This window comes from Musa acuminata, chromosome BXJ2-6 (genome assembly GCF_036884655.1).
Source record: "Musa acuminata AAA Group cultivar baxijiao chromosome BXJ2-6, Cavendish_Baxijiao_AAA, whole genome shotgun sequence".
NCBI classification, from domain to species: Eukaryota; Viridiplantae; Streptophyta; class Magnoliopsida; order Zingiberales; family Musaceae; genus Musa; species Musa acuminata.
In genome coordinates this window covers 280,157-290,398 of record NC_088343.1, presented here as the reverse complement: position 1 = coordinate 290,398, position 10,242 = coordinate 280,157, and the positions used below count along the sequence as shown (strand labels likewise).

Below are 10,242 nucleotides of genomic sequence, written 5' to 3'. Positions count from 1 at the left end.
TCTTCTCCTGGGCATCTTTATCTCCGTTACCTCCCATTTTGTCTTCTATTGTACTTCCACCTGTCGTGCCTATGATATGGTGGTTCAGCTCTCCCTCACTTCTACTTTCGACCTTTCCTACATCTACCTCTCTGTCTTCATCCGTCGCTTCCTCTTCCTCGATAAACTTGTCGAGGATAGTGAGCGGGTGCGAGAGGGCTACATGGACCAGCTCAACCGCTTCTTCCACCTACTCTTCTTCTTCATGATGTCATGCTTCGTGGGAGAGGTAGCTTACAAGGTATAGTGGTACTCGTTGAGATTGTAGCAAGTGTCATTCGTGTTGGCGGGCAATGCCATGGTGCACGACTTGATGGCATGTTCTTTGGAGCTAGCGACGAGGATCTACCGAATGTCACTTGCTAGCTCTAGGGAGTATGCCACCATGTCGCCCACCATAACTATGCCCACTACCGCAAATAACACCCGCTCCGATCCCAACGAGTACTATCATACCTTGTAAGCCACCTCCCCTACGAAAAGGAAGAAGTAGGAGAGACCAGAGGTAGAGGTGAAGGAGAGCTGGACCACCACGTTGTAAGCACGGTGGGTGATAACACAAGAAAAGACAAAGTGAGAAGCGATGAGGATGAAAATGCCTATGAGGAGAAAGACGGACCAGGAGACCACTACATGCCTAGTGTCGGACTAGTCGACGCACATCCACCTAAGACAGGACCAAAAGCTCATAAGCTTGTCGTTAGCGTGAGAGAGGCAGCATGCGTACGACACCCTACTAAGTAGCAATGGCTTGGTGCTGTTGCTGGTGGTCACTTTCATGACGACACCTCCTTCTGCCATTGATGATTGTCTCAATTTTTTTAAACTTAAATTATATGTGTCATTATATTAATGATTTATTATGAATCAGTATGTCACGTAAGTAAACTCTAATTTCTGTTAACTCAAATTTGATGGGAGGGATTTATATGTTACGTTTTTAAAAATGCAAAGATTATTTTAGACACGAATAAATCATAAGGGCTTAAGAGGTCAATGATCAAAACCACATGGGCTAAAATGAATCTTAATTATTTTTTAAACTTAAATTATACATGCTATTATATTAATAATTTATTATAAGTAAGAATGGCGTATAAGCAAACTCTAACATCTATTAACTCAGACTTAACGGAAATAATTTATATGGTACATTTTTTAAATGTATGGATTATTTTAGATACGAACAAATCATAAGGACTTAAAATGTCCATGATCAAAACCATATAAGTTAAAATAGACCTTAATCCAATAAAAAAATCTTGCCTAACCCAACTAGTTTCCAAACAGTGATAACACGGTTCTTAAAAAAATATGAAAGGGCAATCAATGAACTCTGATATTCCTCTGATATTCAACCAATAGTGATAACATAATTTTTAATAGTGATAACACGGTTCTTAACAAAGTATCCAACCAATCAACTCCGATATTCCTCCCGTTCAATCATCTCATCCTCAAAAGCCGAAGAACACCTTTATCAAATAAGATGGGATCCTCATAATAGAGGGCACAATTTTCAGAATGGTTAGATGGTCCAAAAAGGGAGGTCTTGTTACTATTCTGATTTGCATTTTTAATAGGAGGAACGGGTAGATGATGAAGAAGCGGCCCCAATTTTGTCCAAGATCCTTTGGTGCAATTGGCTTCTTACCTTATCGTTGGATCAAAGTCTAAAGGTGTCGAGAGGATCCAAACCCAGTTTTGTGTGGCTCTGTTTACTAACCAAGGCAGGGACTGGGCCTCTCTCACTTGGTGAAACCACAACAGGTGGGCTTTGGATAGGGAAAGCTGCATGTGGCACAGATCGAGGAAATCTCATGCGCGTGACTAGAGCTCGCCGATTGATTCTATCCGATGGCACTTCTAAATCAGCGTAGATCACGAGAGCGCTGGAAGCCGCCACTGGTGATGGATTGGTACTATTGCCCAAAGGATTGCGAATAAATTAAACGTTTATCGAAGTCGATCCAGGAACAGAAGCCGTGGAAAAGGAAGAGGAATCGCCATAGAAGTGCAGTCCTCCTCTCGTACCAAATGCAAAATTACGATTACTCTCCTCCGCTCGGGAAAAATCCTTATTCGAAACTTTAAAAATATTATACGCCTGGGAAACTTTGGTAGAAGCAAAAATATCCTTATCCAAAAGAAAACCCACAATAAGAGAATTGGACTCTTTCACCCGGAGGTCATCTATTACGGTTTCAGCTTGAAACCCCATGATTGGAATGGAGATCCCACCCACGCCCATCTCATTCGAAACACCAGTAGAATCCCCAACTTGAGATGAAGCAACCTTATCTACAATAATAATCCTCAGAGCCTTAAGAAGTAAGGAGCCACTAACAGCCATGAGAGATGAGGAGAGGATGAAACCCAAGCAGAGTTTCAAAGCCTTAGCAGACTTTTTCTATCCCAAGGAAACCCAGTAAAATAATTAAAATGTGTCAGTTGAGATTTCATTGCTCACAATATTATTGAGTACTTGGACATGATTATTTGAACAAGTTAAAAAGCTTGACCAACAAGTTTGAGTAAAAATAATCTTATGCTCGAGTTATTAACCATCCAAAAACTCATTGGCACTAAAAGGTTCAGTTTGATCCACTTGTAGAGGTAAGTAGATAGGGACCCTTAATCTTGTGCAACTTATATCTTCAAGCACACAGTCCGACTTCCTATTCCTTGAGATTGGGTGGAATGCGAGGCAGAAGCACAGAAGCTTCAGGTAACATATTGCTAAACTAACTCTAGAGATCTCATTAGTAAAGTACAAAAAGATAAGGAAACAACATTTTAAAGTCATATATATATGACAACAAGGCATGATTAAACAAATATGTCATATATATATATTCTCGACAGCGATATCATTTAGCAACATTTTAAAGACAAACCAGATTCGGAATACTGATAAGCCCGGGTCAAACATATGAGCCAGCATATGTTTTGTGCTTCTCTTATTGTTCTCCAGGAATGCTCTTGATAATGTCGGAGTCACCTGAGATAGAAACCGCCCAAGAAAAGATTAGACATACCAAGAAGTCAAAGGTGCATTACTTCATGAAGCAACATTCAACAGAGTACCAGGATCAATAATGCTGAGGCAGCATACACGGAAGTATTTGCCGCAGGCTGTTCCAAGATCAACGTTACCTGAATTGTAATAGCATCAATTAAATAAACAAGATAAATCGTCACAATACCTTCATTCAGAGTTTACATAAGTATATATCTAAGCACTAGATACCATCCACTGAAAGCTCCAATCATTTGAAAGCCTATAGCTCATTCGGTTCAGAAAATAAAAGGACATCTGGATTAAGTTATCAGTTCTCAGAAAAATTTAGATCTGGTTTTTGGTCATTGAGTTTTCAATCACATTTCTTATTAAACTGTAATCATTACTGTTCTTACATTAAGTTTTAAGATTCAGAAAAAAAATTAGTTCACATTAATTCAATGGTTGGCCAGTGCCTTACATCCTGACCCAACTGGCTATTCTTTTAGCTAAAAGAGACCTAAAAGTTGAAAATCCATTTAAAGAAAATAGCTTCTCATGAGTCCGATGACTTCCAAAGCAGACCCAGATTAAGCAAAATAGAGTCAGGATTTTCTTCATGTATCTAGGAAAATTCAGCTGGCTTCGACGATGTAAGAGTTCTTAGTTTGACATCAAATAAAGACACCTTTTTGACACAAGCCAAAGATCTCCCCTCTTTCTCTTATTTTTCTTTTCTATTCTCCCACTTTTTTATTCTTTAACTGTTGGTGTAGAGATGAAGACAACAGTAGGGTAATCCCATGGTTTCAGTCCTAAAACAATTTGAGTATAGTGAGGCACCAGATATTTTGACGCAATAGTTTCGTAACACATCTTATAGCATATGCCTACACCAGCTTCTTCTGGTATTACGTTTGAGGATCACAAAAGATGAATGAATGGCTAAAAAACAAGTCTGACAAGAAGAAGTTTCTTTATTAAAGCTACAAGTACAAAGGCAAACATAGAAGTACTTACTGCCACTGAAATGATGTACTCCAACCTTTGCCAACATTGCATAATACTCGATTTCAGACTTGCGAAGTGGAGGGCAGTTATTAGCAATTATAATTAACTTCCCTGTTTATAAGGAAATCAGTTAGATTTCAGCAAGTTCAGAAATAGATATACTTTCCAGTGTTTTGCAGGAGGAAGATCGCAGCAACACCATGATAGAAGCAATGTTTACTTGTAAATAAATCTAGATACCAAGAACATAGTGTGACACATATATTAACAAAAATAACAACAATACAAATGATTGAACATAGTAGACATTAAACTTCTAATGGACAGAAAATCTTCATTAACTAGCCATATCAAACTTTCCTAGGGTCACAGACCACAGGACAAAAGCAAGATCGATAGAAGTTATAGAATGTTCAACAACTGAAACATGACATCATCAACAAAATCATTATTGCCTGAACCATTAGATACCTTTGAGAATAAAAAGATTGCTTCTTCTCAATAATATAATGTGCAAGTGTGAAGAAGCCTAAATTATTAAGTCTGAAGTTGCAAACTACACCTATATACAATATAAAAGTGGAACACCATATTCGAACATGAGAACTAAATTTCAAGGGCAGTCCAACTGCTAAGCAAGAAAGCAGCAAAATGTGCTTCCTGATGGCAATATGACTTTAGATTAGACCCAAAACATCAATATTCCAAAGTGATGCAGGCTACTGACGGCATCTAAACACTCGTAGTTCTTTTTGCAGCAAGTGCGGGACCACTTTCCAGAGTGACATGGTTGACCATGTTAGTAAAAGCAAAGTCAGTTAAAGATCCACACCAATATGAACCAAAACCCAAAAAATAAATATCATATTTAGCACCAAAAATAATCAGAATATTTCATGTAAAGAAAAACGAAGAAAGTTATCTAGTAAGTGGTTGACATAAGAGACTGTGGTCTCCTGAAAGTAAAACCAACACAAATATAACAGAACTTGCAATTTCAAGACAACAGAGCAGTAATATATAAATTTGAACAACCTAAAAAGTTTCTGGCAGTCATGCTAACAGGAATTCAAACAGATGCAGCTAAACTAACCTAGAGTAAGCTAATCTTAGTAGTTGTTTACAATCACTTCTCTTCCATGTTACTACTACTTGAAAAATAAAAACCTAGAACATTATAATCTTAAATTTTGATTTTAGTCCTGATTTCAAGCACTATCATGGAAGAACAACTAGCACTATCACAAATATCAAAAGGCAAAACTCTAAGCACAATCAGCCAGAATGTGCTTGCTACAAAAAACTGATTAAATAAATACGGTAGAGACTTCATCAAATTAGGATCACACGAAAATTTTACAGCGCATTTAGAGAGATAGGTATGATTAGACACATTCAAAGATGAAATCATCCTACAAAATATAATTACTAGGCAGATGATGTTTCACCTTCGGTACGTTCCCCTAGATCTAAGAAGTAAATCTAGACGAATCAGAAGGGAAGAAGACTGACTTGATATCGGGAACTGCATTCATCTCTAGGGCACATTTAAAAAGCCAAAGAGCCAAACTTCAGCCCCAAAGCACAGCCATCACAAACAAAGCGATAAAAGTTTCAAGCTCAAATTTCTTCCTCCCATCAACAAGTCGACAATCACATCACAGCCAACACATTTCGGTTTGGTCAAATTTTACGAGATCTACAACTCAATATTAAGAATACAACGGAACTCTCGATTAAAGGGGAAATGGGGAAAAGTGCACACGCCTTTGGAGTTGCGGAGGGATCTAAGGACTGTCTTGTACCCGAGGGTGTACTTCCCGCTCTTCATCACGAGAGCGAGCCTGTTGTTTATGCTCTCAGTGCTCTTCTTCTACATCACGAGATTAACGAAGCACAATATCAAGAGACAAGACGAAAGACATAGATGGCAACGAGATAGTATCGACGGAAACCTACCGCCTTCTTGACGGGCGCCATGGCCGAGGATTGAAGGTGTCAAAGGGCGAGGAGACGGTCTCCGTGGCCGCGGCGGAAAACCCTAGGGTTTTCTTTTTCTTTTGTTTGTTAATCTTGAGATGACGAGTCATATAAAACAGTATCCTGCACGTGCGCTGCGCGTGATGGTAAATAGCTAAAATGTCATAATTGATCATTCACAAAGCAGCTATTTTCGCTTGTAACCCTCTAAGACTAAGCTTATAGTTTATCTTTTTATTGTTTGACCATTAGAGAGAGAGTAGGGGCACTAAAATTAAATATTAACCTTATTTAACAATATATTATTGTGATCATGATAATGTTTTGATTTTTTATTAATTATAATTTTTTAATTATATATATATATATATATATATATATATATATATATAATTTAAAGTCCTAAGCGATTATGTTCGGAGGTGTCGCTTAGGATTTTATATGAAAGAAATCAAGTGGTTGGTATAAAATGATCTCGACTTATGAGTCTTTGGTTCCCATACTCATCAACCAATATGGGATTAAATGATCTTATCGACCGAGGTGCAAGCCTTGGGCCCTCATTCTAGTACTAATCTAATGAAAGATCATTTTTGTTGATCGACCATTGGTGCGATACATAGGCTCGCGAGATTTTGTTTTTTCGAAATAAGTGAACTCTAAAAAATATCTTCGAGGGTAAATGAGACCCGACGGACTTATTAGTCTTTGGTTCTTATACTCCTCAATCAATATGAGACTAGATGATCTTACGGGTACACCCATCGGACTGAAAAAATAATTCTTAGGCTACCTATCTTTCTCTTTCATAGGTTTAGTGTACTCAATACAACCCTATAAAATGTAATATCTAATTAAAACAATCTAAAAGTACAATGGCCAAACATCATTGTAGTTAACTTGCTTTCTCTCACCAGTGGTTCAACTCTTATTGACGCTACTGATTCTATTACCCCTATTCTACCCTGCAAAAGGTTCCCCTCCTCGATTTGCCAAGACTTGATCCCAACTCTCATCTTATTATCACCCGTAGTTTTACCACCTAGGAGATTCTTGATGACTTACTAGAATATGGGGCTACATAATAGAATTCTATGTTTTAAGTGTTGAGACTTACTTGTCTTATAGCATGCTTTTATCAAATTCTATCACTCCTTATCCTCAGGATGGTGTACGATACACCTTACCAATCTCATCTCCTAAGAGTAATCAGTTTTCATTGCTACGAGCAGTACTCATGACAATATACTTATTGCAAATGAGCTCATCCATTCTATGACTACTTCTAAAGACAAAAATCTCTTAATCTTAATCAAACTAAACCATGCTAAAGATTTTGACAACCTGTCTTGAAATAGTATATTAACGACCCGTGAATATATTAATTTTTCTTGTAAATTTATTGACTAAATCAAAGCTTGCTTGCATCACTTCATTGATTTTTTCTTATCTAAATGATTCAGTAGTAGTTGAGAATTTAGTCAAAGGTGACCTCTTATCGTTGTACCTCTTTTGATAAATCTTGTGATCCAAGTGACATTTTAGGCTTCAAAAAAAGTAAATAACCCATTGAAAATTGTTGACAAAGCTTGTAACAACATTATATTAAATGCAAAATTTAAGAATTGTGGGGGAAGAAGATTAATAGCTAAAGTACACCATATGAAATCAACAAATCACAAATTCAAAACAATGAATACAGATTTAAGTAGTTAAGAACTTCTTGTCTATGTGGATGAAGAAATATCACATTTTTCATCATATGAAAGTAATAAATACAAGAAAAATTTATCTTAAATTATTTCTAAATCCAACCTACCTCATATAAACTCTAATCCCCAAAAATTTTCTTTTGGCCTTTCTGGATCAACAACAACAACAAAAAAAAACTCTAGAAATACCTAAAGTGTATTTACTAAAGCTTCTCTCATCAAAACTTTCATGTACATAAGGTATTTATTAAGAAGTCTTTTCATACTTTAGTTTCTCCAAACTAACTTGTCCAACTTAGAACATCCAAAATACCTAAGAAAAAGAAAAATAAAGACTGTTTTGAGGAGGATAAATCCTGAATCGCCTTAAAGTTTATATTATATTAAAATCTGATGTCGATATTACAAGTTATTAAACCTTGATTTAATTATATTATGACATAATATAACTCAACAGTTTCAACTGACATGATGACACGGCAAATTTATTGACTTATTGTAGTTACGTGAAGTCGACTTTAACTACTTTGGTGACATGCAGTTACTTGTTTCAATTTAGTATTGTGTGTCCATATCTACCATATTCCCTCACCAAACCCATGCATCAATTTAGTGTATATTGATTGACATAGAAGACCCCGTGAAGCAAACAGCTACCAATCTATGTATGTATGCATGCATGCATCCATAACTTCTTTTCGTAATATGTATGTATGTATGTATGCACGCAGTTTATTCCTCGATCCTCAAAAAAGATCACATACGATAAGTATCTCTGTGTCGTCACGTAAGTTCATGTACATATAATAGGAAGAAGAAGAAGAAGAAGTCTCTCATCTCTCATAGTCCAAGGAACTTAAAGACCTTCACCTTCACATGGCAATTCTTGGACACGATCTTGGCGTTCTCCGTCAACTTGTCCACTGCGATGTCGCACTTCACCTTCACGGTGATCGTCCAACTCGTGACCGCCCCGAACTTGACCCTAACCGGCACCTTGGCGTCGATCCTTAGCGGTATCTGCCGCCCCTGCGCCTCCGCCGCCAGTAATGACTGCTGGTTGGCCGATGACAGCCGGATATCCGACCCCCTCAGCACCGCCACGAACACCGTCTCATTCCGTGGCGCGTGGTAGAACGCTGGCCACGCGCCGGCGCAGAGCGTGACGCCGTCGTAGGTCACTTTGATGTCGCTGCCGTGGCGGTAGTAGATGCCTACCTTCTTGTTGGGGTTGTCAGCGCGGACGGTGGCGTTGAACTGGGGCGAGACGGCGGCGGCAGAGAGGTTGATGGGGGCGATGGAGAGGGAGTCGATGGAGTAGTCGGGGGCGCGGGGGCGGAACACGAGGTAGAGGACACCGGCGGCGGCGGCAAGGAGGACGAGGAGGGCGGCAAGCCAGGCGAGGAGGACGCAGCAGCAGTTACGGCGGCGCCGGGCGGCGCGGCGGGCGTAGGCCTTGGCGCGCCTCGCGTTGCCCTCTGGAGGCGTGCGAAGGACAAGGTCTTTGGGCACCTGGATCACGTAGCTCCCCGGCTGCGGCCCGGGCTTGGGATTGACGTTTCCGGAACGGGGTACAGACGAGCGGGGGGTTTCCGGCGTCGCTCCGGTGACAGGCTCCGGCTGGACCGGGTGGACGCGGTCGGACATCATCGTCTGATCCTGGCGGGCGGTGGATCAAGCTGCACACGGAAGGAAGACGAGTTGAGACTCGATGGCGCTGATTCCGAAGGCGAAGAAGAAGAACAACAACAAATAACTAAAAATCTCGCCTTTACTTGTTTCAAAAATTATGTTGAAGGTGACAGAAACAAATAAAGAAATCGAAGGAAATTAGAGCTCCGATTATTAAACGGAGCAGGAAACGCTAAAAGTTCAAACTTTGATTCATCTCAAAGAAGAACGCCTTCCATATATGAACCATATATGGAGCAACAAAACCGACGAAACAGAGAGAAGCAGAGGATTTGAGAAACGCCATAAAGCTTTCGGCTTTGAAACACCAGTCGATGCAGAAAGGACAGAAGAAAGCAGTACCAAATCTTCCTCCTCCTTTCTCTGCTTGTATTAGACAGGAAAGAAGAATTGGACCAGCTCAAGGAGAGAAACCAAGTAAAAGATGGCGGAGACGGGTGCGAGGGGAATGGGTGTTCTCTTAAAGCGAACGGGGGAGTGAAGAAGAGAGGGGAGAGAGAGAGAGAGAGAGAAGCGAAGAAGGGGAAACGGTCGTATCTGACAACAGTGTGCACTTCGACCAGAGGATGAAGGGAGGCGTCGTGGTCGTGCGGCGGTCCGGTGTGGTGGCCCGCGGCTTTCATCCTATAAAGGAAAGTCCACATAGGACAAGAACACATGTGCATGTATCCTCGACCGTCCGATCTCTATAGAAGGACGTTCCACACCGTTTGATCTGAGCGGGGCCCACGGGGCGTGTTGCCGTATTCCTGTCCCGTGAATCCCTCGACCGCACGCCTTTCGTCCGCGTGGGACGCGCTTCGCCCC

At 40.1% G+C, this 10,242-nt stretch overlaps 1 protein-coding gene and 1 pseudogene across 2 annotated transcripts; both read right to left on the bottom strand.

Annotated features, from left to right (window-relative positions):
• Positions 1–4,047: 4,047 nt before the first annotated feature.
• LOC103971155 (ribosomal protein eL30 pseudogene) lies at positions 4,048–6,097 on the bottom strand (annotated as a pseudogene). Its single transcript, NR_165363.1, is given in 3 exon segments — positions 4,048–4,162; positions 5,819–5,924; positions 6,011–6,097. The product of NR_165363.1 is annotated as a ribosomal protein eL30 pseudogene (transcript).
• A 2,392-nt stretch (positions 6,098–8,489) lies between these two features.
• On the bottom strand, positions 8,490–10,018 carry LOC135614047 (NDR1/HIN1-like protein 13). Its single transcript, XM_065111045.1, has 2 exons — positions 9,778–10,018; positions 8,490–9,422 (listed from the first exon to the last, which is right to left on the bottom strand). Exon 2 carries the CDS (start codon positions 9,391–9,393, stop codon positions 8,584–8,586), a length of 810 nt encoding a protein of 269 aa, XP_064967117.1. The 5' UTR covers positions 9,394–9,422; positions 9,778–10,018; the 3' UTR covers positions 8,490–8,583.
• Positions 10,019–10,242: the final 224 nt, after the last annotated feature.